The 27,998-nt window shown below is 42.2% G+C and overlaps 1 protein-coding gene across 1 annotated transcript; it reads left to right on the top strand.

The window, feature by feature from the left end:
- The first annotated feature begins 12 nt into the window (after positions 1 to 12).
- On the top strand, positions 13 to 21,610 carry TGS1 (trimethylguanosine synthase 1). Its single transcript, XM_072328471.1, has 13 exons — positions 13 to 223; positions 351 to 415; positions 1,591 to 1,763; positions 3,551 to 4,418; positions 5,668 to 5,791; positions 6,583 to 6,669; positions 7,294 to 7,465; positions 8,495 to 8,846; positions 9,714 to 9,887; positions 10,785 to 10,928; positions 12,423 to 12,639; positions 13,804 to 13,882; positions 21,340 to 21,610. The coding sequence occupies exons 1-13, from the start codon at positions 126 to 128 to the stop codon at positions 21,454 to 21,456; spliced, it is 2,670 nt and encodes an 889-aa protein (XP_072184572.1). The 5' UTR covers positions 13 to 125; the 3' UTR covers positions 21,457 to 21,610.
- The last annotated feature ends 6,388 nt before the right edge of the window (positions 21,611 to 27,998 follow it).

The following is a 27,998-nucleotide window of genomic DNA, read 5'->3' as shown; positions in this document are numbered from 1 at the left end:
CCCGTACGGCGACCGAAGGCAGCCCGAGCCGGCACGGCGCGGAGCTCGGGGCGGGCCCGGCGCTGGCGGCAGTTCCGGCGGAAGAAGGGCGGCGGGGCGGTATCGTGCCGTGGCGTGGGGTCGGGATGGTGCAGGACCCGCGGGGACAGCTGGTGGCCGAGCTGCTGCTGCGGGCCGGAGCGGCAGGTGGCATCGTGTGCCTCTGCTCCCGCGCCTTCGTGGAGTGAGTGGACCGGGGCGGCGGGGAGAGCTCGGGCGGGGGGGAGGGGGGTTGAGACTCTCTGCAACGGGGTATATAGTGCTGCCGTTCTTTGTCCGGTGATCGTCAGCATCGGTGTTTGTATTTGCAGGGATCGGAAGTTATATAAACTGGGATTAAAAGGATTTTATGTCAGAGATGACGACGAGAGTACGGGTAAGATGATAGCGTTGGTTGTACGGTGCGGTAACGGGTGGAGCGAGCTGTGTGTGGGTATTGAGGTGCGGTGGGACTACATCGCTTTCACCTGTGCGTGTGCTTCTTGTTTTCCTGTGGCCTTTGTCATGTGCACGTCTGGTGTTGCTCGGATAATTGCTAGCTGTGCAGGCAGGGATTCCACAACTGGAGAAGATGGCTGGGGGGCACCGAGTAGGGAAAGGAAGGAGCCTTGGGCTCTGCTGCTCAGCTACAGCCAAAACACAGCTGTGTTATCAGCATAGCCACCAGCCCAAACACAGTGCTGTCTGGGCTGCTGAGAAGGGAGTTAACTGCGACCAGCTCAGACCCAGTCTGACATTTGGGCTATTGAAGCCTTATTTTGATTTCTGCTGTTGTCTTGCGCTCTTGTTCTCCACTTGTTTCTACTCCCTCTTTTTGCTAAAGAAGTACGTGTGTTAGAAGAGCCTTGAGGGCAGAGCCGTCCTAAGCAACTGAGGCCTGATGAGAAAATATAACCCTGCTGCTTTTGTAGGGTGGCAAATGCAGTGCGGTCCTGAAAAAGACAAACTAGTACAGCTGAAATAATGATGGAGATGAAAAGTTTAGAATTTATGGAATTGTTAATATTGGGTTATTTTTACAAGTGTATATATATATATATATATGTAATGTATAAAACTTTGTATTGATGTTAATGTTCTTTCAGTGGACTAGTGCAAAAGGTGAAAAATGCTCAATCTGTTAATAGCTCTCAGGTACTTATAAGGTAATCTTTAAATAAGAGAGGAAGCTGAAGAGGCAGTGCTGGTGTTTGTTACAGGATTTGCTGATGCACTGAGTTGTAGGGGTGCTACAAGAAAGAAGGGGACAGACTCTATCAGGTGATAGGATAAGAGGAAATGGCTTCAAACTGAAAGAGAGGAGAAATAGGTTGGCTACAAGGAAAAAGTCTTTCACAGTGGGGGTGTTGAGGCACTGGAACAGGTTGCCCAGAGGTGTGGTGGGTGCCCCATACTTGAGACACTCAGGGTCAGGCCGGAGGGGGCTCTGAGCAACCTGATGTAGCTGTAGATGTCCCTGTTCATTGCAGGGGAGTTGGACTAGATGATTTTCAAAGGTCTCTGATTGCAGAACCTGGAAGGTTGTATTCAATCAATGTCATTTGTTCACAGGAGAGGAACAAGCATCTGAGCAGGAAAACGGTTGTCCCACTGTGACACTGGGAGTGGACACTGATTGTGCTCTGGACCTGGAAGAAACTGAACTAGACTCGGAGGCCGAGCTTATGAAGAGCATGGGGTTACCTCTTCACTTTGGTGGGCACTCAGCTCACAGGGACTGTGTGGTAAAAATCACTGTGCTTTATTTCTGTTTACTTCATGTTCCAGAACATAGGGGCATGCCAACTCCTTAGTTGCTTTTCAGACTGCAATTTGTGGACATGTATCCAAGTTGCTTCACTCAGGTCTTCCAGCAGTGTGGGATGTCATGGTCTGTGCAGGCTGTAAAAGTCACTTGCTGTTTGGGCTTGGCAGGGTCAGGCTGTGCTTTGTGCTTCCATGGGAAGACGTATTGCTCATGCTGCTATGAGGAGCTGGTTTAAGGCAGTAATGCTCATGTCATGCTGCAGGATAACTAATATACTGCAAACTATCTGATTAACCATCTAGCTGTAGGTAGTAATAGAAAAAGTTCTGTGCATTCCCCTTGTAGCTGATCAAGACAAGCTGTTCCAAAGGACAGAGCTTGAGCTTGGGTCCTCTGCTTCCTGCAGTGAGCAGCTGGGCTTTATGGGTAGACTAAAGTTGTGTGTCAGTGGGAAAAAGGTAGTGAGATATTCAGTACCTGCTTCATGGAGTTACAGACCTTCCTAGAGGTGCCTTTGTGCAGAGCACTCTGCGATTCTGGCTTGAATAATTTCTCAATAAATCGGAGGAACTTGTAAATTGTTTTACATGATGACACATAAATAGACCTTCCAGACATCTGAGTTCAAGCTCACAATATGCATATATGATTTGTGCAGCTATATAATAGTAGTGTATAATAGTATAATAGTATAATAGTATAATAGTATAATAGTATAATAGTAGTGTAAAGAAGTCAAGTGAGAAGATAATGCGTTTTTCAAGATTACTGCTAAGTGTTGTGCTTTTCACCATATACATTAACGTGACGTTGTGAGAAGTGTGAATGAAAATTTAATGCCCATTCTCTTAAGCCAGCTCCTTGACAGGATGCATTACGCATTTGTTAGTGCAACAAAACCAAGGGTTGCAGCTAATGAGGCATTTGGGGTAATATCTGCATACTTGCAGTCTGTTGGCCATGTGAGTTGTTTTCCCTCACCACCACTCTTTTACCTGTGAAATTTAATTGGACAGTTTATTCAGAAACTTGGCAGCTTTATCTTATATAACATTTTGTTGCTCGGGGTGTTTTGCTTACAAGCGCAGGAAGAGATTTTTGTCTCCCATTTCATTGGACAGCTGTAGTAGCTTGAGTATGTGGTAACAAATTAAATGGCTTAATTGCATAGAGCCACCTGTTTGGATAGGAGGTTTTTTCTTGAGTTTCTCTTAACTTTCTCAGAGATCATTGTGGGATGGAAGGAATATTTCATCAGCCATCTTTAGCCAGGCATAAATTGGTTCTGTAAGCAAGGCAGGTGTCAGGCAATGGTAAGGGTTGGCCTCTGGCACCCCGAAGAAGTCCTTGGTGTTACTGAGTGATACTCGAGCTGAACTCAGGGACCCCACAGTGACCCTACACACCCTACTAATCTCCCCATAGCGCTTCATGGTCTTTCACATTGACGTCTTTCCTCTTAAATCACTGAATAATTATGAACAACTTCCCTCCCTACTTCTATCTGGAATTCTACCTTTTCCTGATCCTTTTTGCAGATATGCTCACAGCTGTTTGTCACAGCTTTCTTAGAAATCTCTGGCAAAAATGACAGGGTCCTATAAGACCTGTATAACCCTTTGCCTCTTCTATGGGGAGAAAGCTGACAGTTGATTTACAGAGTGAGGGAGAGTCACAACAAGCAGAAATGTGCTTACAGGGAGGGAAATAAAGGACTGCCTGCGTGTTGTGAACTTCTGAATATGTTTATCCTTTATATTATAGGCAAAAGAAAAATACAGAAAGAGAACTAACGTGAACTTTATGAAAAAGAAAAAGAAGAAGAGAAAAGAATTACAGCAAAAACACCAGGATAAAATGGAGAAGGGATGCCAGGATCACGCTTGCGGTGATCTTAAGCAGCCCATCTCAGATGAGCCAGCCTCAGCTACAGAGCAAAGTGCAAAAAACAGCAAATCTCAGATTGCAGGTGAAGGGAACTGTGTAAGTTCTGAGAGTCTTGCTAATGAGGCCTTACCCATTGAACAGAAATGGGAGAAGTATTGGAACGAGTATGGAGAGGGCCTTCTTTGGCAAAGCTGGCTGGAGAAGCATAAAGATGTCTCTTCACCTGAAGCCATGGCAGCATCTGAGCCTTGGAACAGCCCAGACACCAAGGAGGAGTGGGAGCAGCATTATAGCAAACTGTACTGGTATTACTGGGAACAGTTTCAGTACTGGACAAATCAGGGGTGGACTACAGAGAGCTCACACACTGACAGTACCCAGCTGAATGGGGTTATGCAGGAGACTGATCTTTCGCAAGAAATGGACCTGGTCAGCCCAGAGGTTGAAGGCAGCAATGTGGTGATATTGGAGCTGTCTCCTCCTCACTCCAGAAGTGAGGAAAAACTCACTTCGAGTGCTGAGCCCCATCATGAGATAATCTCTGGGATTTGTAATTTAAACCTAAACTTGGACCCATCGGAGCAGAGCAGTGTGCCTCTAAAAGTAATCAATGAAGATCTTCAAGAGCACGGTTCATGTAACAGTGAAAGCCAGTGTCCCTGTGTTTCAAGCCAGAAGGAACCATGTGATGGAGGAACCAGGAAAAGGAGGGCATCTTGTGAAAATAGAAGTATTAACCAGTCAGGTAATATGCGATCAGCTAACATCGATTCTACCACTATAACTCTTAAGTGGTTATATATAAAAACCAAGAGCCTATCTTTATCACTCTGTTTTGCAATATAGACTGAGTATTTTGTGGAAATACTGCATAATTAATTCATTTTTCTTCCCTCTGATTCTCTGGAACGTCTCTCTAGGCTGTATATTGAATGTATTCTTCAGCCGCAAGTGATTTTAACACAACATACACGCCCATACGTATCACTAAAAGTGATAAGAGAGCAGAGTTTGTGCTTTACTGGTTTATTAATTAGCTTTAGTATTGCAGCTGTGTCATTCAGCCCGTGTTTCTTTTTTCACTGGTAGTTTAAGAAATATTCCCAAAAAAGCATTTTCACAGTTTGGTTTTGTTTGTTTTTGCTGGTTTTGTTTTGCTCTTCTGTTTAATAATGCCATACTTGAAATTAAACTCTTGTCCTGCTGTACGGTGTTACTATGGACTTCCAGAGGTGAATTAGGCAGTGAGCTGCCATCATCCTTACAACCCCAAATTCGCATCAAGTGAAAATGACAGTTCACAAAGGAGTATGGTGAGAGGCAGGGGCTGTGCCTTACAGTGCTCGAGGGGTTTCTTTGAGGGAGATAAAAGATTGGATGTTTTTTTCCACCAGTTCTGTGTACAAAGAAGGGAGGTGTCTATCCTGTTTGACCATGGATTTTTTCCTGCCAGAACTGCCAATAATTAGCAGTGTGACAGCTTTCCTGGCAGATGTACGATTTCTCCTGCTGAAGATGAAAGATAACTATATGAGTGAAGAGTCAGCAGCTTGCAAATTCAGTTTGATGAGGAAACCCGAGTCCATTGCTTGCTACCTCCTAAAGAAGGAAAAGCAGGTGTGCCCCCATCTTGATCCTACAGTAGAGCTGAAAGGAGAGAGATGAGAGGTAAATCTTTCTCACACTGGAGACAAAGAGAGAAGAGACTGCTTAGAATTTGTACCCCACAAGCTTTTTATTTTTCTTGGAGAGCTGAGTTATCTTGAAATTAGTCCTGCTTAAGATTAATACTGTAGCGTAACTAATACTGGAAGCTTGCGTTGGCATGTTGTCCCCCGAAGATCAGTAAAGATACACATGGTTTGACACTTGTGCCTTATTTGTCAGGTAAGGATATGTAAAACAATGTAAGTGTTTCTGCAGATGCACTTTAAGGATGGGAAGTTGTGAAATTTAACGTGCTAAAAGGTTTAAAAGAAGTTGTGTCTTTTTAGGTTCCCAGGAGTCAGGTAACTCATGTAGCTCAAATGACAAAGAACAATTGCCGCTTTGTGATCAAAATGAAGATGAAGGAGGAGAAGAGCCTCCTGAAAACAGAAGTGCCAAAGTCAAGAGAAGGTAAGTAACGAAATCTTTTTTTTTAATTTCTCAAATTATTACTTATAACATCTGTTTGATTGAGATAACAGTTTTTCACACAGAGGATGGTGTCACATTTGAACAGATTGCCTGAGGAAGTTGTGGACGCCCCATCCCTGGAGGCATTCAAGGCCAGGCTGGATGTGGCTCTGGGCAGCCTGGTCTGGTAGTTGACGACCCTGCACATAGCAGGGGGGTTGAAACTGGATGATCATTCTGGTCCTTCTCAACCCAGGCCATTCTATGATAGTCTTCCATCACTGCCTATCACTTTACCTGGCAGCAAGTGAAGAGTGTTTCTTTCCTTTATAAGGAATATATGGCCTGGATGCCAAGTTGTGCAAGGTAACAATGCCATGTGTCACTGAAGTATATGAGACTGTTCAGTTGGATATGATGACTCATTTATTCAGGTTAAGTTAGTGTTAGTGTTAAGTTAGTGTTAGTGTAAAAGGTATTACTTAATAATTTGTATTGCTTAGCTAATGTGTTGCTGATGAAGTGCTCAGTACTGTGATGTTCACAGAATAGTTGATCTCTGCCTTGTCACAGTCTTTATTCTTTAGTAAATCTGTAACCACAAAGAGGATGGGAGGCTTTTCGTTCCCTCTCTAATAAATATAAGAACACGTAGATGAAGGGATGAATGGAATTATCTACTAATGATGCAGCTTTGTTTGTATTTGTCTTTTTTTAATCTGTTGTTTGATTGATTGGGGAGAAATAAATAACCTGCAACTTAATTTGTTGTCATCCGTGTTTTCTCCTAGCCATGAACTGGATGTGGATGAGAATCCAGTGGAAGATCCTGAGGAAACCTGCTCGATTTTGGGCTTCAAGTGTGGTGCAGGACAAAAGTAATTGCTTATGGGTTTCTTCACAGCAAGTCAGCTCTATTGATATTATTTTAGTATGCCATTCGTTTCCATTCCAATTTTGTTGAACCACTGGAAGATAATTGGTGAAGTTAATCTTTGTGCTGTAAGCTTTAGCAGTAGAAATGTAGTTAGACAACAAGAAAAGTGCTTTGAAAGATAAGCATAACTCGTAGTGTACTTGCAGTTATATAACTGCAGACAACTGAGTAGGGAACTGAAATGCCCAGTCAGCTAGTTAAACTTGGGATGCTTAAGTGCTGTGAGCATAGATCCTAATTTGTAGATGTTTCATGTTGAACTGTGGGCGCTTTACATTAACCATGTTAATAAAGTATTTCCAGGTTATTGTTGGGTGGAATTTCCATTTTCAGTAGCGTAACTTAAAGATATGGTTATCAGTGCCTTAGAAGTAGCATCACAGAGCGCAGGCAGACTGTAGCTTTGGTATTGGGCTCAGGTGACACATTCGTATATATACACACACACATATATAAGATTCAAAGAGGAATATGCCTTGCAGTTGACTCTCTTGCTACATGTATGTTAATAAACCTTCAAAATTGTAAATTTACCAACTAAATTTTTTACTTTCTTTTCTTTCAGGTACGGTGGGATTCCAGATTTCACTCACCGAAGTGTTCAGTACCTGGAGAAAAAAGCAAAACTCAAGTCCAAATTTTTGGACATGCGTAAACCGAGGAAGAGCAAAAACACGCACATCTTCTTTACAGAAGAGCCTGAAACGTCTTGCAAAAAAAATAAAACTCTGAAGAAGGTGGGCATACTTGTTAGTGTTGGTGAGCTGCATAGATGTCTCTGCTCCCTTAGCTCTTGTTTTATTATGCGAAAGAAATATTGCACAGAGTAGGTGACTGCATTTTCAGTCTGATCAGGTGAAGAATAATTATTGTTGGGGTGGGTATAAAAAGGCACTGGTGGAAGCTTAGCAGTCTAGTAAAAGAAATGTGAGCTTAATGGTGAAGTTACATGGAACCATGTACAGCGTAGATACATCATTCCTTTAGAGTTGTGTGTAGGTTTTTGTACTTGCTAAAAGTATCTCTAGTCTTAAATAAGTATGAGGACATTTGTTAGTGCTGGAATTTCTGTGGGGAGAGGGGAAAAAATAGTGTATATAATCAACATATACTGGGATGCCTGACATTCCCTAATACCTCACTGTAAAGCACTGTTTTCTGGTGACGGTGATGAATGTTGTATTGAACTCCTGTCTCACTGCTATAATTTGGGATCAAAAACTTGGCTGTTGCTTTCTTGTACCTGAAGCCAACGAGGAGAGCTGTGATTATGTGAAGGAGAAAAGAAGTTACAAATTTTCTCAGTCTTTCTGGTAAGCAACTGCCTTAGGCCTAGTGCTACTCAGAGTAACTGTAATGTTAAAACCAGGCATCTGCATATACCTTTGAGGAGTTTAAGCTGACATCTGTCCATTGGTCAGGATGCATTTTGGAGTTACCTACTGTGCAGCAGATTCAATGTATGTACCATTTGGTACATCCTGGAGGTCAGGCAGCTCAGTCTCTGCTTTGCGCCTAGCTGATATCTGGTTACCAACACAACTTACTTTGAGAAAATGTGCAAAGGGAGCAGAGCTAAGGACTCATATGTTGTAACTGGATAAATTTTCACGTGCTTATTTGTGGATATTTTACTTTTTTTTCAAAATACAAGTGGTGGAGTGTGTATCCATGGTAGGTGCTTTGGAACTGCAAGGATTTAAAACTGTCTTATTTGTACCTGGTTACCAGTGCATCTAACAGTCTGTGATATATTTCCATTCCAGGTGGAAGCATTCCTGAAGCAGGTTAATGAACCTGTGGAGGAAATCATGTACCAGAAAGCCTCTCCTCTGGGTAAAGTTGAGGGTTCCTCAACAAGCAGTGACTCAGAGGATCAGGAAAGTGTCGCAACTGCACAGAGTGTGAGATTCAGCATGGAAACGTCTGAGCTGCTGCCTTCCAGTGTGGTTGGTGGTGAACCTGGGTCAAGTAAGCTGGAAGAGGGGGCAATGGATGCAGTAGCAAACAGCACTGGATGCCAGGGCATGGAAAAGCCTGAGTGTGGCTCTGGAAGAGTGCTGGTACCTCTGGACATACCTGATTATCTCCAGGCAGAAATAGAGGATGTGAGCCCAGGTATTCCTGTTTCCTACAAACTGGACATGACTTGGTAGTTGGGCTGCTGCTCCTTTCCCAAATTATGGTGTTGAGTGGCATTAATCTATGACTTACCACTCGGACCAAGAAGGTCTCTTTGAATAATTTATAGCTGTACTGGTCTTCCTGGACCACCAAAATCCCAGACCTTACCTTTATTTTAGACAGTGTTTCTGTATAGATGTACAGCAGCCATTGATCTAATGTGTGACCTAGCAGGTCGTGTCTTTGGTTCACGCCTTTTTCCTCTGCAAGAGCTATTTATGTCAGGTAGAGGCAAGGAATGTCCACTTTTGGATTCACATGTGCACGTAGAATGTGTTGTTAAAAAAAAGAATTTCTAGAAAGAAAAGCAGTTATGGTACAAACTTGATAATTTAACCTTCTGAAAAACAGAAAATAGGATTATTCAGCTTTCTGCATAGTTTAATCCTTCCCACAGTAATCCAGTTATGTTATAGTTATGTAAAATCCTCAACTAGATTGATTCTTATTCCTGTTTAGTATATGGGCATTAAATTGGTGTCTGATCCACATTTACTCACTATTTAGAGCTTATTGCTATCAGTGGAAAGTCATGTCTAGCCTGCTAAGACTCCTATATAATGGGTAAAAATGTATCATTTTATAACTGTGACAGATGTCTGATAGATTACTTTATTCCTTTGTTATATAGAATGCTCTTTTTTAACTTAAACCGCTAATCTCCATAATCTGGCAGACAGTATTAAAAATCATTTAGCGGTGTTGCCAAACTCAAGCATTCTGTATCTTGGCTCTTATCTACCTGCCAGTTATATTCATAGCCTATGAAGATGGTTAGTTAACTTTTGCAGTGTCTTCCAGTTGTAGATGAAAAAAATACTGCAAAGAAGAAGGATAGAAAAAGGAGGAGAAAGCATAAGATTGCACTGGGAGAGATACCTCCTGAGATTGCTGCAGATCCTGAGCTGATAAAGTACTGGGCACAACGCTACAGGCTGTTCTCTCGCTTTGATGAGGGGATTAAACTAGATAGAGGTAAGTGTGTCTAGTGCACAGGGTGCTGACTTGGGTGGCATAAGGGGTACCCAGGGCTGTGACCTTTCTTACAGCTTATTACTAATTCTTTTGATGAAAGGAGCAATACTGAGAATGCGCAGCCAATGCGCTGACAAACAAAAAACCTTTGGGACTTCTGTCTCCCATTTTCTAGCATGGCATGCCCCTCTTTGTGCTGGTCGTGATGCTTGCTGAAGGTCATAGTGTACCCAAACAATGTTTGGCCAGGACTTTCTCAGAAACTCGATGACTTCTTTCTCCACAATTTATTATTATTATTTTTTAACTTTGAAGTGCAGTGGTGAATGTAATTTTGTTCTCTTAACATACGCAGTTTTTCAGCAGTCGTTTTCAAGGTTGCATTTTTTCATGTTATTTAGAAGCAGTTTCTAAATCATCAGTTCATAGGTAAATAAGGAGTTAGTATTACCACCGTTTGTGGTAAGATTTTTGTTAGGCTTTCATTTCTAGTATTTTTCCATATAAACACATAGATTGTTTGGCAGGCCAGGCATGACTGTAATGAAAATAATGTGTAGGATGTGAAAGGATATATTTCTGTTTTTATTTGTGGCAGAGCATAGTTATGACATGTGTAAGGTTTTTTGCAGCTTTATTCATGTATTTGTCCTTGATAAGCACCAAGATCAACAAAGCCTTCAGTGAGAATCAGGCATATCTATTCACTTCAGTGAGACTTTGTTTGCTTAGTGAATCACTGGACTCAACAAAGTTTATAATCTTGAAAGCTTGTGTATTTCCTGGTCAAATGTGTTAAGCCAAAATTTCTGGGGTTAATGCTAAACCTTTAGTTGTTTGTTTTTAACTTAGATAACATTGAAATAAGTCGCAAAAATACTTCTCTTCCCTTTGCAGAGGGCTGGTTTTCTGTTACTCCTGAGAAGATAGCAGAGCATATTGCAGTCCGTGTCGCTCAGTCATTCAACTGCAATACAATAGTGGATGCCTTCTGTGGGGTTGGAGGAAATGCTATTCAGTTTGCTTTGACCTCAAAAAGAGGTAAGTAGGCATTGTGTGCAGCACATTGTTTCATTTCTTCAACCTTTTTTCCCTAAAATTAGGGAAGGAAATTAGGAAGAAGTTTTTAGGAGGAAGTTTTTCACACAGAGGTGGTGACGCACTAGAACAGTTGTCCAAGAAGGTTGTGGATGCCCCATCCCTGGTAGCATTCAAGGCCAGGCTGGATGTGTCTCTGGGCAGCCTGGTCTAGTGGTTGGCAACCTTGCACATGGCAGGGGAGTTGAGGTTCATTTGAGGTTCATTCCAACACAGGCCATTCTATGAAAGTTGGAGTTGGGCTTTTTTCACAGATGCATTTTTCTTCAGTGCTTCTGAAGCAATGGGAGGTTTCTTCCTTCATCAGAATCACAATATGAGGTTTCTGTTATTAAAGATGACCTCTAAAACTGCTTTCCAATTTAAAGTCAAAGTTGGATTTACGTTGAACATAATAAATGTTAGTTTTACTTGGCATAGTAGCTAGTCCATTGGATGTGCTGAAGATTGCTGTTAAAAGTTAAGTTCTGTTTGCAGTGCCAGCCTGCAGTGACACCAGAAAGCTGCTGCTTTTCTCAGTTGTACATTCAGGCTATGTACTCAAAAGCATGTTTCATGTGAACTGTACTTAAAACATCAGAATGGGATCACCTCTGTGGGTGCAGCAGGACCTAATACAGGAAAGCAATGATAACTTGATATTAGTGTAATTTCTTGTTTCCAGGTAATGAAATTGCAGTGAATCATGAGTGCTTTCTGTAAAGACATCAACTACTTAATCCTCCCCTATTCATGAAACACTGGTAAAATACCAGCTCGTCTAACACTTCCCAGTAATTTCTGAGCAAGAAAAATGGTAGTTCATGCTGCATTAAATTTGGTAGGCTATGATGCATTTTATAAATATTTCCTAAATTTCACATCGTTTTTATGATTATATACTGCCATTGTATCATAATTTTTGTACTATGCTGCGTGTTTTTCCAACTCAGTTTTCAGTGTAATGTGATCAGCCACAAGGTAAACATTTATCTTTGACAAGGGAGAAGAATGGGTTTCCAGTTGACTCTGTAAGCTGTTGGGCTCCTGCCCGGAGAGAAGATGGGAAGTCTTCCTCCCTTAGGCAGACAGCCTTGCCTGTCCTATGCTTGTGCTGAGCAGTGTTGTAGTAGATGTGATTCCCAAAACTTAAACAGCATGCTAAGTCTTCCCACAGTCTTGGCTATGGTGTTGCTGTCCCTTTGGTGTAAATGCATGGAGCTTCTACTGTAAAGGACCCTCTTTTCCCTTTGAGGAGCTGGAGTTTTATGTCTGATGCCATCTAGAAAATGAAGTGCTGAGCACATGAAATGACGGATGTGATATGTATCTGGTTGCTACAAGAGAATGTTGTGAAACTTATGTTTGTTAACTGGGTGGCATCCACGTGCTGATCGGATGTTTTGTGCACTTTGCAGCCCACGTTACCTGTGCATTTCCTCTCTCGTTCACTTGCAGTGATTGCTGTTGATATAGATCCTGAGAAACTCAGCCTTGCACGCAGCAATGCTGAAGTGTACGGCGTGGCCAACCAGATCGAATTTGTGTGTGGAGACTTCATGGTGCTGGCTGCTGACCTGAAAGCAGATGTTGTGTTCCTCAGCCCTCCTTGGGGCGGGCCTGACTATGCCACTGCTGAAATCTTTGACATCCAAACTATGATTTGCCCGGATGGATATCCTTTCAAAGTTCTGTGTCACCGTGTGGGTGTGATTTTCAGTCCTTTATTTTTTTTCTTCCCTTTTTTGAGGTGGGCTTTGCCATGTCCAGCTGCTTGACTGAAAGTGACTGTGTCTGGATGAGGTGCTACAAGATACAGTTTAGTAACTTAGTGCTAGTAATGGTGATATGGGAACAGTTGGACTAGATGATCTTGTAGGTCCTTTCCAACTTTGTGATTCTATGGTGTGAACTTCAGCTGAAGTCACAGGTGTCTCACATTTCTTTAATCCTCCCCCAGCCTCAGCTATATAAAATTGACGACCTAAAATTAAATGCTTGTATTATTTTTTTATTTAAAGGAATAATTGTCATAAAGTTATTCTTGAAGAAGAAACTTGAGAAAATGTTTGTATCTTCTGATTTGAAGTGTTTATTTATTACTTTTGTTATATGATTTTATTTAAAGAAACAGCCCTGAAGTAGTCAAATACACATTGTGGTGTATGTATAGGCAATCAGTTAGGTGAGCTATAAATTGATATATATTTTTTTGAATGGAAGCTAGCCTTGCTTAAAATGTTTCTATCATTATCGTAACACCTCATCACATGGGAAAACGCAGAAGAATACAAGCAAAGTATTAACTCTTTTAATTAATGCATAAAATTTCATTTTCGTTTATTTACATTGGTAGGGAGCAGCCATTCACTCTGGAAGGCATTAGCATAACAGTCTCGTCAACTACAAAATTCTGTTTTTCTTGGTCAGATAATCTCTGTTTATTCCTTTTTAGCTAAATTGTAGCTATACTTCCAAGGGTAAAGAAATCTGTGCCTATGTGAGAGGTGATATCACGCAAAGTGGTTTGGAAAATAGGTTTAAACCAGTGTACTGACTATAAACTGCATTTCAGCTTCTCAAATTCTTCTTTGCAATTTAGTTAAATTTTGTAGGAAAATGAATGAGTCGGTTGGGGTTGATTTCTTTCTTTGAGGTTTGTTGTTGTGATAATGGTGAAATAATTGAGTTTTGGCATTTAGTACTAATTTCTGCATTCCAGAGCAGTATCTAATTACACATCCATTCCATTATTGCATATTAAGCTTTCAAAATGAATTAATATGTAATAGTTTCTCCCTCCATGTACTACTTTTTTTTTTCCTTTACTGGCTTCTACATTTGAAATTTTCAGGCTCTCCAAGAAGATCACAAACAACATTGTGTATTTTCTACCTCGGAATGCTGACATTAACCAGGTATGTTACTGGATAATGGCTTAGTAACTACCAAAACATCAACTGGCTTAAAACATAGATAGTATAAGCACGGAGTTAAGATTTTTAAGTCTGTTCAGCTGAATGTGTTTGGTTGTTTAGTTTAAAATTTGAACCTTATATTAAGTGGTGTCTGTGTTTCTAGCACTTCTTGAGTATATAGAAATGGGAGTAGTAGATGATTTCCATTATCTTGATACTGTTCCTTCATAGAGCAGCAGACTGGAGGTACTTACAGACAATCCAAATGTAGTATATTTGGGTGCCAGATGTATACATTCATATAAAAGAAGGAAGATATTTTAACCAGCTCATGCCATCTCATAAATAGCTGAGTCCTAAACCTTTGTGGTTTTCCATTCATGAAGGAGTTGCAGTAGATCACTGTACAGCCTGGTATCATTAATGTCCCTGCTGTCGTTCTCATTAGCATGTTAGCACTTTCTCAAGCAAGAGACGTCTGTTATGCTGCCCATACAGGTGTGTAGTTACTTAAGGGTTTGCACAGCAGAAGTATTATTTTTGTATTACTTAGATGTAGCATTGACTTGTTAAATGCACAGTTTACTTTGTCAGTTCAGGGTGGCCATTTTTGTTGTTGTTGAGTTTTTTTGTGCTAGAGGCATTCATTAGATAAGTACTTGTACCTATTTGGTTGTTGAGGTGGAATGTCAAATACAGTTTTTTCTTCAGTGATTGAAATTAAATACGTCAATCAAATGCTTCTTTATTTTGGAAGTAATTATATGACTGTAGCACTTCCTGTGGGTGTCTGGTTTAGTTTCCTCTGTATATTTTCTATGCTAATTATGTCTTGTAGATTTATAGTTAAGAAGGAGTAGTGCCTTATGCCACAGAACTTAACAGGTTTATTTCCAGCTTCTCCAAAAGCTTTGTCTAATGTGGAGCAGATGAGGTCTCCAGCTGCTGCCTGCAGACGTGGTTAATGACAAAAGGGCAGTGTGAGAAAAGGGCTGAAATTCACGTGGCCTAGCTATTAGCATGCTCTACCTATGTAACACCTGTATGTGGATGCATTAGATATTTTGCTGCCCCTGTCTCTTGATCCAGTCAGCTCTGAATATTCCTTGGTGTACATCCACAGGTTTTCCTTTACACAAATTGCTGAAAAGCACTGTCGCTCAAAGTTATGGCTATGTGGCCACGGCTTAGTTCTAAAAGCAGATAGCTGTGGGCTTGGGTTCGGCTCAGGTTTCCCATCTATAGGCTGTTCTCATGAAAAGAAAGCTACTTCTTATGTTTTCTCTACATACTGTACTATTATACATAAAAAAAGATCTAAAGATTATCTGACAGTGTGGAGAAAGAATGTGAATCTAGCTTAGTGTTAAGGGAAATTTAGTGTTAGTAATTGCTTGGCCAGTGGTGGGTTGTACTTGACCTTCCTAACTATGATTGCAGTGGATTCTCCAGTCCACAGAAGACTATGCAAAGGTTATGCTTGGCTGTTGTAATCTCTGGTTCTATTTGAGTGACATTTCTGAATTTACCACTACTGACATTTCAGGGCTGTGAATCTCTAGAGAAAAGGAAGGTATATCTTCAAGGTTCCTTAATAGTAGGCATGAACAGTTTTTCTTTGCAGTTTCTGTATGGTTTTGCACACAGTTCTGATCCATTGTACTTTTCTCATGGATTGAATAGAGTAGCTCCTGTCCTGACAACCTTGGCAAGGGTGCAGAATGCCAATGCTAGTATACCTTGGTATAGCTGTGCCTGTAAACATAGTCCATAAGTACCGGGGGCCTAGAAAACTTTGATGAAGAAAATATTTAACATTTTTTTGCAGGAGATTAAAGCCTGAAATCTAAATAACTTTGATAAGGCAGCATTTGCTGAGAGATTACCTGATGCCTTAGGTTTGATACCTGCAAGGTTCTTAAGTTTGATTTGTGATAGCATTGCACAGGCTTATCAGATTTGCCTCTTCAGTGTCCTTAAAAGTTCTCTTTTTGTATACATGCGCATACTTTAGGCTTTCATGCATCCCTGAGCTCCTAGAAGAGGCAGTCTGGCATGTTTAGTAAGGAAGGTGGCAGCTGTTAAATCTTCAGTACTTTGCCTCTTGTCCTTTACTGACTGGCCTGAATCTACAAGCAGGATGTGTTTTGTCAGATAAAATTAATTTAGAAGCTGATTTGATTTCTGTTGCAAACTTCCATGCAGGTGTTTATGCTGACTGTAAGCCAGTGTAACAGTGCAAGTTGGCTTGTCTGATGGTAGATCACGGGTTCATAGAAATAGATGCCAAGCAATTGGAATTAACCTTAGCTAAAATCCTGCTTTTCCTTTAACTATGAGGGTGCAAATTTACTGGAAAACATACTCTCTTTTTTGGCATTATATATGTAGGATAGTGTGATTTCTTGCTGCGAAAGCAGGTAGTTGTTGACCTCAACAGGGCTGTCTGTTTCTGAGGACTCTGCATTCATTGCCTTCCTGGTAAATCAGACTTGCAACCTTGTTCTGTAAGGCTTTATTCCAAAAGTGGTGTGTACTATGCCTGCATAGACCTACGACTTTTCTGAATCAAGTTGGCCTTGCAGAGAGGAGAGAGGATTTTCCTTTGGCTGAATCCTCTTAGAAATTTCTGTGAATTTAGGGGGAAGAACAAACTTCTGTACTTCTGCCTCAAGAGGGAGCATTGAACCAGTAAAACACACTTGGTGTATTGACAAGAAATAGGAAACATTTCTCTTCGTGGCATCCAATCTTCTGGTTTATAAGCATGTGCTTAATTCAAAATGTATAATACGTAGGTCCATTTTTAGGTTGAGTCAGTCTTTCTAAAATGTTCTTTCTGGTTAGGGAATATTCAGGAATCATTATATATGCGTGTGTACATGAAAACATAGTTCATATTTGCAGCTTATCCTTGTTGATACCTGTCTCTCTGTCTCTTTGCAGCATCTTTACCTCCAAGTCTTTTCTCTAACTTTCTTTGTATCCCTTTAAAAAAGACAATAAAATAGAAGAAGTTGGGGGTGTGGATTGGGTTGAGGGGCAGAATTGTGAGATTGGTGGATACTACCAGTCAGGAATGTTTTAATAGTACTTCACTTCCGGGTGGGACTAAGCTTTTATTTGGCTGCCAACAGTATTATTGAAAATCAGAATAGAAACTAAGAATTCTTTCAAGGTAGGAATGAACTCAAAGTCACTGTCCCAAATAGACATGTAAATTGAAATCAAAATAATGCTGTAACAAACGTAAGTGAAAATGTTTGGTAAACATTTGGGTAGTTGGAAGCTGTTGTTGCCTTCTGTGAGAAGAATTAATGATACTAACTTAAGCTGCTAGTTGTTAAAAATAAATAAATGAGGATATCTGCGCCTTGACAAAATTCAGATGAAAATACATTTCCTGCCCTTGCTCTGCTGCTAATAGACTTCATGAGCAGCAAGGAACCTGAAGTCAGGGAATGTTCAGCCTTTCCCAACATCTTTGTCATCAGCTGGTTCATTTACATCACATCAAGGGAAAGAAAGAAGATACCTGCAGGAGATGCTATGTTTGGATCTTAAAACCTCAGCTAAGCCTAATCAAGACCTGCGTGAGTGATTGGAGGAGCAAGCTGATGGGACTGATTAAATAATGTTCAGCAAGCTGTGCTAAGCCTCATTGTTTACTCACCTTAGGGACTGGCATTTAGCCTAAGTATCCTAATTTGTTGCACAGCCTGTTTTCTTCTCTTTTGCATCTTAATATTTGCAGCAAAGAGGGAAGAAGCTGGAGTTTATTGTAGGAGGTTCTTCACAGTGATTTCACCTCATTAGTGAAGACATACTTTTGTTATGTAGGATACTGAAACTTATAGAATCTTCCTAGGTATTCACACACTAATGCAGTGATGCTGCAGACTGTTCTGCATGATTTGGGTGCTGCTGCTGAGGTGTTTGTCCTGCTACTGGTTGTCAGGATGGGATCAGGCTATATGTTGCCTTCTGAAGAACTGGCAAGACTGATCTGCTTATGGTATATGACATTACCACATCAGCATCTCTCCCAGCCTAGCCAAGCACAAGAGCTGGAGCAGTGGTGAACATATGGTTTGTCTCTTCCCCCTGCCCATGGGTGGCTACTCAGTTGTCAATCTTCATAACCCTTATACCAGAACAAGCAAATCAATTAGAATAATATAATTTATATTATATATAATATATATATGTTGGCATCATAACACTGATTGGCAACCTCTCTCCACTTAAGCTATTAAGTGAATTAATTGTTGCCGGTCTGTTGTAACTTCATCAATCATGAGCTGATGCGCCAGCAGTCTGCTTGATTTTGTATTGATGTGTGACACAGTTCCTGCTGGGCAAGTCTTACAGACTGCATTTATTTACTGTGTACTGTGTTTCCGAAAAAGATAGGTGGTGTAGGAGACAAGCAAAAGATTACGTTTGCAGTTATGTGAGATGTGTTGTGTGTTTGTTTTTTGATGTGGTCACTTGTCACACTTCTTCCTGTTTCTGTGTTGGATACTGACTCCTGGGTTTGGCTATACCTAATTAAATGAAATTACTTCTCAGTCACTGGACGTTTTGCTGTCCTAAATGCTGGTTTCACAGATCTGACTATGTTCCAGATGTTATTACTGTTTGGGCTGTATCTAGTGCTTAGAAGGATTTGTTGGTCCTAGAATCAAGCAAAATGCTCTTGACTTTGACAGTGAAGAAAAGAATGCGTGTCGTGCAGATCCTTTTTCTTTTCTTGCCTTTGTTTCCTCAATATGGTTGTACTCTGTTTTTTGGAAGATCAAGATTGAAAATGAAACTTCGATTTTTATCTGCAAATCTTGTGCCTAGATGATGAGATGTTTGTTGTGCTTCACATTTTGAAAGACAACCTGGAACTGTGTAGACTTTTTAAGGTCCTTCCAACCCAAGCCATTCTTTGATTCCATAATAATACATTTTAGAAGCTTTTTGAGTGGCAGTTTGTCCTTGTTAATCCACCAGGCTTCACTGAGCCCTTCCAAGGAAAGCTTGCAGCTAGCAGCTTACACATAATTAAATTTGCAACCTCCAGCAGTTTAAATCAAAGCATGGTGATGGAGCATTTGTGTTTTCCTCTTCTGAATGTTAGTGGTTTCATCTGAGCAATCAGTGCCTCCTTGCTGGGCTCCCTTTACTTCCCTGCACCTCACGTTAACATGAGCAGCTGAGATGTTGACAGATGCATTCTGAGGAGCACAATCATGAGTCTTTGCTATCTGGAGGTTTCTGTCCTAACTCTGCCTTTGTGGAATTTATGCCTGTGTGCCCATTAGAATTTTGTCACCTTTGGGTTTTCAAATATTATTTAATTTCATTTTATTTTTAGGAATTACTCTTATTAATCTTGGATTTAATGCTTTAAAGTTACATATATAGCTACACGTAGCATGTGGATATTGTGCACTCGGGTATCCTTCAGCAAATGCCGCATGTTAGCAGAGGAGTGACGTTTACTTACCCGTCGTCCTGTCACTCACTAGTGACAAGTGGCAGATGGCCTCAAGTTGCGCCAGGGCAAGTTCAGGTTGGATATTAAGAAGAACTTCTTTAAAGAAAAGGTAGTTAAGTACTGGAATAGGCTCCCCAGGGAGGTGGTTGAATCGCCATCCCTAGATGTGTTTAAGAGCCGTTTGGATGTGGTACTCAGGGATATGATTTAGCAGAGGTTTTTTAGAGATGGGGTACTGGTTAGGCTGCGGTTGGACTTGATGATCTTCAAGGTCTTTTCCAACCTGGGTGATTCTATGATTAAGCAGCTATAGCTACTAGAGGCATTCTCTACCACTTTTTGCAAGAGTCATTTACAGTAAAATAGGACGAAATTAACATCTTCCTAGGGGGAAAAAAAAATTTAAATGGGTTGCTTTGCAGTGTTAACTGCTTTTAGAATTTCAAGAAGGAAAAAGATAAGTCATAAAATTAACATTTTTGATCACTTGCCAGTTCAGACTCTGGTGCTATTTATAAATCGGCCTGCTTCTGCTTTTTTATTTGAGTGGCAGGTTCCTCTTTGAGAAGAATGTGGAATCTTTTTTTTTCCTATCACCGTTATACTGAAGGATGAGCAAACTGCTCATATTTTGTTTGTATCTGCATGATAAAGAAAGGAAAAATAAAAGGTGTGTGGGGGGGGAATGGAAGGAAAGTAAATGCCTGTTTCAGGTAAGTGTGAATTTTCTGGGTAAGTCAGTAAAGGTTCAAGGTATAATTTAGATTTATTTGTTATTTCCTCTTGATGGTAGGCTGCTTTTTTACTTGCAGTAAAATAGAGGAAGCTCAGCGTGTTTATATTTAAACCCATGCTACAGAGCGAAGTCTTGGAGGAGTTCAGAAGTGGCAATATCACAAGCCAAACTTTGCTTTTTAGCTGTCAATGTCATGGACATCTCGGTTTAAAGATCAGTGCAAGCCTATTGTGGGCCTGCAGACCTTTTTTATTTTGTTGGTGTGCAAAGTTTTCCAGCACAGGGGACCGCAGAGATGGCTTTGCAGTAGCAGGCTGGAGGAGGGCTGAGGGGAGCAAGCCCTCTTGGGAGCAGCACACCACGGCAGCTGCCTTCCATCTGCCATCTGCCAGAGCGCTGCTGGGCACAGTAATTGTGAGCAGAAGGGGACAGAGGGTTGTGTGCTCCAGTCCAAAAGACAAAGTCCACAACAGTGTTTCCCTTGCAGTTGTCTGTTGTAATCACTAAGCACCAAAGGCTCTCACCAGGCTCGATCAGCGGAGCGTGAACATTCTCACTCAGGTGGCTGCAGACAGGGCCTGTGCTGCTCCACTTCATTCTTCAGCGGTTGCTCAGCTGCCGGCTGCCTTACCGTCAACAGTGGCTGAGATTCACCTGCACGCAGCAGCAGCTTTTCTTTTGTTGTTGCAACAGGGAAAAAAAGAAATGCTAGTATTTCTGAAACGTGTTTGGTTTGGGGGCTGCGTATCTTTTTGTTGTGATGTTTTTGGGTTGGTTGGTTGGTTTTTCCTTCCCCAGCTCTCCAGCACAACCCTTATGCTTCCAAGCTCCAGGATTTGTTTTTACTCTACCCACAAAACTTTGCATTTTGACACTTAGGATTTGGGCTTGCTTTTTGCTGTCACCATTAACAGGCAAGCAACAGGGTATAGCTTGCACGCCTGGTGCCCTGTAAACCAGGTTGTAGTATGTCTCAGCACAGTGTGAGAAGTAGTAATTCTTTATCTTTAGTTCTCACACTCTCCTGCTTTTTTGGCTGACTGGATTGGGACGAATTTCAGGTCCCAAGAAAGTCACAGACTCACTTCAGTGATAAAATAGGAGGCACGCAGAGGACCGGAGTCATTAGGCACTAGTGATATCAGAGCAAAGATGTTTTACAAAACAAAAGTTTGTTTTTTTTCCCTTTACCTGCACATTGATTGAGATGCTTCTTGTTCTTTTGTTTTTCAGATCGCTTCCTTGGCAGGGCCAGGAGGAAAAGTTGAAATAGAACAAAATTTTCTCAATAACAAACTGAAGACAATAACAGCTTATTTTGGGGATCTAATAAGGCCTGACCTCTCCTGAATTTCATGTGTTCTTCCAAGCACAACCTCTTTGACTGTTTCACTGCATAAACCTTTGTACAACAGGCTTGTCCAAAATGACGTAAAGCTGTTTTCTGCTTTAATTTCTATTCTGAACAATGTTTTGTTCGTTGCTGCTGACAATAAATGTTTTAGAAGAATTCTGGCAAATTTCTAAAACTAGGGTAGCTGTGAACGTAGAAGAAACATTCTAAACACAGTCTTGCAAGTTTCAATCCCAGCCAATTGAAGGGGACCTGAGGAGTTCTTTGCAGCTCTGATGTGTGCTGCTGTGGTACTCACTCCATTGTGGATATTCAGGGTGTTGAATAGTTTGAAAGACACCAAGCATCAAGAACTGCTGTCTGTGCTTTCAAAACACGAGCTCCTGAGCATAATGTGGATCTAGTTGGTGTGATACATGCTGCCAGATGCAGCTGGCTTCTGGCTTCTGAAGCTCCCTGCTCGCCTGGAACCTTTTCAGGTTTCTTCATAGCATGAAGAACCATACATTTGATATAGTGAGTTCTGCAGCTTGCTGCAGCTTAGAATAGGGTGTGTTTGTGGCTGGCAGCAGGGCTCTACCCTCTGCTTTGCTATTTATTCTTGGTTTTTTTCCCCCTCTTACAGATAATCAGAACAAACCTGACTGGATGTTGGTCCCAATAGCTTTATTGGATGAGTTGCTCACAGGTTTGCATCCCCTTTTGGACACCCTCTCCTCATGCAGGCAGCACGGGGAGCACTAATCCCCAGTGGGAGTTATCCACTCCCAGTCTGGGTTTTGAGGGAGAACTGTTGCCTTTAGACATTTCTCCAAGCAGAGGCAGGCAAGAAGAGAAGTGTCTGTAGGGCACAGACATGGAATTCTCACCGAAACGCACTTACAGAAAGTATGCAAGATTAATGTTGACAGTGCTTTTGAGGTAAGAGCGTAGGAATACAATGTTGAAGATGAGAAGTGTTGATTCTCCTCCACTTGGAGTGCAGCAAATCATGATGTTGAAGGCAGCAAAGTCTAAGCACTGATAGATGAATCTGTGCTAATGAACAAAGCTTTGTAGAATAACAGTGTGAAACAACCAAATGAGAAGAATTATCTTTAAAGATAATAAAGATATATTTAAAGATTTGATGAAATCTTTAAATTAGTTAAGAGACTAATGGGTTTGTGTATGCGGGTTGTTAAAAACACACATGCAACCTGACTCAGTGTAAGTGTAATAGTGCAGTAAAGAAACACCTAGGAAAGTATTTTCCTAAATTAATTGTCCTTCCAGTACCAAGCAACTGGTGAGGTGTTAAATGAACATTTCCTACCTTCACATGAGGTATAATCAGGAAGGTGGTCTGATTTTGTTCAGTGTCCAGTTCTCAGGAAGTAGAAGCTGAAGCATGAGATACAAAGTACAATGTTTACTGTTCCAGTGTTTGCTTCCAATTTAGTGAACTTAATGGCAAAAATGAAAGACTTGTTTAAGTCTTTTACTGAGCCTGGCAAGCGTGTTAAGAGTCAAAAATGGAAGAAATTCTTGTTCATGCCTGTTCTTCTGCATAACCAACAAGTGCAAATGAGATTGGTTAGTCGACTGGCTGATTTGTATTGAATACCACTTGAAGTCAATGGACTCTACTGGGTTGTGATAAGTGGTTGTTGCCAGTTTCATGCTTGGTGAGCTTTCCCAGGGTGTGGAGAGTCACTCAATTAAACCCTAACGGACTGACCCTAATAAAACTTTAAACCTTACGTAGCTCTAAGAACTTTCACTTTGTGGGTGTCAGTAGTTTCAAGCAACAAACTCTTCATAGCAGCGTCAGTCATGACATGAGTTACCGTAAGGTGTTGCTCTGCTTTGTATTTTGGAACAAAAATGTCATGTGCTGAAGCAGAATTAAATTTCCGGAGTTTTAATACTGTGTTGAGTCCAGTAGTATTTTGCATATCACACGCAACAAATGTTAGGCTACTAAGAAGTTACATTGCCAGTGCAAAGTAAATATTCGTAGAGGTTTAGTTTTGTACTGTTTTTATTCTGCCAAAGAAGCTATGAGAAAAAATGCCGAGTATTTTTTTGGATGCAGCCTGCTATTTGTACTGACTACCATATATGTGTACTCTTTCACTTTCTGCCATGCTCCCAAGGTTCTGATTTCTCAGTTTTATCTTAATTAAATCAGGTATTAAACCAAGCCTACTGGTTCCTTTGTTTCTGCTGTCAGGGAGTGACGAAAAACACAGCTCCAGCAATCAGACTGCAAGGTGCAGAGCAGTGTCGGATCCAATGGGATGGGAGCAGAGCTTTGGGGCAGCCCAACCCTCTGTTGATGGCAGGAAGCTCAGCGCCACTGAGGCAGCCGTGTTAGTGTTGTGGCAAGAATCACTGTGCCGTGACGTTTCAATGTACAGGTTTTAGAAAACCTTCCCCAAGCGTAGTTTCTGAAATAACATCTGGCTCTGTATGCGCTGCTCAGGGGTTACACAAACAAATTAGTGTTATACCACGGTGACCTTGGTAACATTTAGAAGAGGGAAACCCCATAAATAGTGCAAGGAAAACTTACTTGCAGTAACTCGATGAGCAAATCAGTAAAAATTGTGTCATATTCACTTGGTTGGCTCTCTGCACCCGAATCTGCCCAGCCTGAATAAGAAGGAGGGCAGTCCTGACCCAGCAGATGGGTTGATTGATTGGTGCTGGTTCAGTCTTTCCAGCACTGGAAACAGCATCTCTGTCCCTGGAATATGTTGTTGGGGTTCAGAGCGCTAAAAGTTGATTTTCAGTGTTAAGGAAGTTACGAGTTGCTGTATGAAACTAGAACAAAGCTGTTTGGGCAAGTGTATTCAAGTGAGGAAAGCCTACAGTACGCTGGTTTTGCTTGTTTGTTTGTTTGTTTTTTATTTCATTGCCAAAAAGAAAGTGGGGAGGAGGAAGCAGCAGAGGAATAAATGCTGCAAAACCGGACTTGAAACTGATGCAGAACTTTCCTGTTACAGCTGCCAGAAGGGGAAGCTGCTGAGCACTCCAGCCCACTGGGTCAATGAGGAGTGTTTCCCAGGCACCTGCTTGTGGAGATGCTTTGCTGGTTCCATTCATTGAAGTGCCCAGAATGCCCCCAAAGTCGTATCAAACTATAACAGCAACCACTGCCACATTGATAAGAAGAAAGACAGTAATACAAGGTTTGTTACTCAGGAGACTTCAGAAAGGACTGCTGGCTGGAAAGAAGCTAGAGGAATGACCAGAACCAGACAGGCTGTTAAATGCAGCGTGCTGGAGATAAGCCCAAGTAGTGAGCACCCTCACTACAGGCATGTGGGGAGCAAGCAGGAGGAAGGACTGACTGCAAACAGGGCTCGTTTTCTATCTCCAGTCAGCACAGCCTCTGAGCATGCAGTCTGGCCTCAGGGTGTCCCCTGGAGGTACCTGAGATCTGTTAGTGCCTGGCAATATAAGCAGCATCTGGGTGCTGCAGAAGGGTTTCCCTGTGTGGGAAATTCCCCGTCAGAGCTGTGAACAAAACTGTGCAGTACATCCATGCAACCTACAGCACAGATTCTTCATTTACGCAGGCTTGTCCTGCCAAACCCTGGATTTCTGCATAGGAAGGGCCACTGTCCCTTTAGGATATGTCCTTGCAAGAGCACCTCAGGGTCTGGGGGTGTAGTATTGATGCTGTCCATTCCTGTGCTCCTCCCCAAGTCTCATGAAAATGACTTCTCTGAAGTCTCCCTGTAGGTTTTGGCCCATCGCCTGCCTTGTTCCAAAACCAGAGTCTCAGTGCACTTCCCAGCAGCGCATGCTTCATTGAAAACCTGCTGAAGTTGCTCTGGTTTTGTGGTTCCTCAGCCTTAGGAGAAGTGCTGCTGAAGGCAGTCTGCCTTGATGACAGCGCAGTCCTTCCTGTCTCTGTATGGCTCCAGCTATTTTCTTCCTCCTTCACAAAACTGCACTGCAACCTTCTTGTGAAACTGCTGTGGCTTGGTAGGGCAGTGCAATGGCTTCACCAGGGCCTTAACACCACACAAACATGAGAAAAGTCTCACCTTTGGTAGTTCGGGAAATAACAAAATGCCTTTTCCCGGTCTTTTATCCTAAAAATGCATCTGAGGAATAACATTATCAGAGGATATTCCTCTGTGTGGTTATTGCAGGTTAGTGCAGCTTGAACAAATACATTTATGATATCAGGACACCTGATATCATACCTGTCTGGAGCTCAGGAGGTTCTCCACAGTGTCACAACTAGAGATGGCAACAGTGGTGAGAGCTTTTGTGAGAGGTGGTATTGTGATCTGACAGCAGCACGGGTCCCAAGGTATTCATTATATTGTTCCAGGCATGGGGACAGCCTATGATTATGTTGAATAGGAGCAAATTGTACACTCTGCTTGACTGGCATACGGGAGCTTAATCTGAAAGGCAGCATAGGAGGGCTGAGCACGTACAGCTACAGCCCAAAAGCACAAAGAAGCTCGGCCTGATGGCTGACCTAAAGCGACCGAGTTCCCTTCTGGGTTGGGGTTTCTTCAGCTTCAGTCTTTGCTTGTGTTAGAAATAGTGCAGCCAGCAGGAGCAGGGGGGTGATCTTTTCTCTGTGCTCAGCACTTGTAAGGCCACACCTCAAATACTGTGTTCAGTATTGGGCCCCTCACTACAAAAAAGAGAGTGAGGCCCTGGAGTGTGTCCAGAGAAGGGCAATGAAGCCATGAAGGGTCTGGAGCACAAGTCTTATGGGGAGTGGCTGAGGGGTCTGGGATTGTTCAGCCTGGAGAACAGGAGGCTCAGGGTCGACCTTATTGCTCTCCACAGCTCCCTGATAGGAGGTTGTGGCAAGGTGAGTGTCAGACTCTTCTCCCAAGTAACAGCAGTAGGAGAGAGAATGGCCTTAGAGTAAAACACCAGAGCTGATTCAGTGGGTGATCCTAGGAGCCTATGGTGAGGGTAAGAAATAACTAATGTGTCCTGAATGGGCAGGGGGATGCCAGGAGCCCTCCTCACAGCCCCTGAAATGCTTCGAGTGCTGTAAAGGGTGTCCAAAGAGAGCTGTGGGAAAGAGGCAGAGCAGCAGGCAGCCAACATCCATCTTTTCAGGACACCACTGTCCTTTCCTGTTCAGTTTTTCATTAAAAACAGAACAAAAAGAGTCGGTGGCCAGAGGTGTGATAACTTGGCTTTCTGGTCGTGAGAGAAAATAATACTGCAGTTTGCTGCTTGTACCATAAAATGCATTTGCCGAGACTATCACAGTTTGACATTAAGCACTGAAGAAGTAATGTGTGTAAAAGATAGTTCTGGAAGTTTTGAAGTTTCTGGTTATAACCCATAGCTTTTTGCCGATCCCTCTTAATTCTAGCTGAGCATTTGCTTCATGCTGTGGATGGAGTGAGCCTCAGATCTCTTCCTCATCACCAAAGAGAGATTCCTAGTTTTCTTTCTGTTGTGTTACATTCCTACTTCAACAAGCCAGATTCAAACCACCAGATCAGTACATGCAGGAGAGGTTGCTGCATGGACAAGCGCTTCAGAGCCATAGGAAGAGTGTAAGAGGAAGAGACAGTGGCCCTATGGATCACCCATCACTGGGGCTTTATCAGGAGCCAGTGCCAATCATCTGTTCCCATGGGCCGAGTGTGTGTCAGTGGCTGTGGGGATCCTCTTGGTAAGCATCATCTGGCAGGATCCCAATATGTTAAAAAAAAGTATTCTTGATCCTAATTGAATCACCAGTTTAGAGATACCCAGGGAGAACAGGGCGGCTGCGTGCAGGTTGGAGAAGCCATTGTGCTATTCAGCCAAATAAGTTAATGAAGTGGTAGCAAGAAGGGCAAGATTGTTTTGAAATAGGAAGGAGTTATTATTGTATATTAAGTTGATTATGCATCAGGGTTGAGATGTACAGAATGGGTGGGCTATGCTATAGCTGGGAGAAGCCAGGCACACAGCCAGAGGCACACAGGCACACAATGTGTGTGTTTGTGCGGCTGGTGGCAAGCAAATCCGTCACCCTCGTTGAAGAGGACTGCAAATGGGAGTAGGGCCTGCCAGATGGCAGACATCCGGAAAGACACAAGGAGAGAGCAAAGCGTGCATGGAAATCAGTGGGCTGAGCCTGGCCACAGATGGGAATCTGCAAATCACAGACCCAGTGTGAGCTCATAGGAAAACTCTGACAAAGTCAGAACCGAATTCCTGAGCCTCCTCTGAGCAACTGAAAGATTGGGGCGAGGGTCCAGATGGATCTCATCCACAGTGCACAAAGCCAGAAGAAACTGCAGGCCTCAACATGGCTGAGCTGTTAGCTGTGTAGGGAACACAGGAGGGATGAGGGATGTCAGAACAAACTTCACACTGCTCCTGCTGCTCATTAGCTCTGGAGCTAATTAGGCACTGGATCACCCTGTGCATTATACTGAATGGGAATTCCAATATCATGAAGCATGAGGAGTACAAATATGTTCCCAGTTCCCCTCTCCTTTGGTTGCCACCTTCCATGGACAGCTGCAGGATAAGGTGTCCTGGAGATGCCAAATGCCGATGTGGG

Source organism: Excalfactoria chinensis, chromosome 2 (genome assembly GCF_039878825.1).
Source record: "Excalfactoria chinensis isolate bCotChi1 chromosome 2, bCotChi1.hap2, whole genome shotgun sequence".
NCBI classification, from domain to species: Eukaryota; Metazoa; Chordata; class Aves; order Galliformes; family Phasianidae; genus Excalfactoria; species Excalfactoria chinensis.
This window is presented reverse-complemented; position numbering and strand designations above follow the sequence as displayed.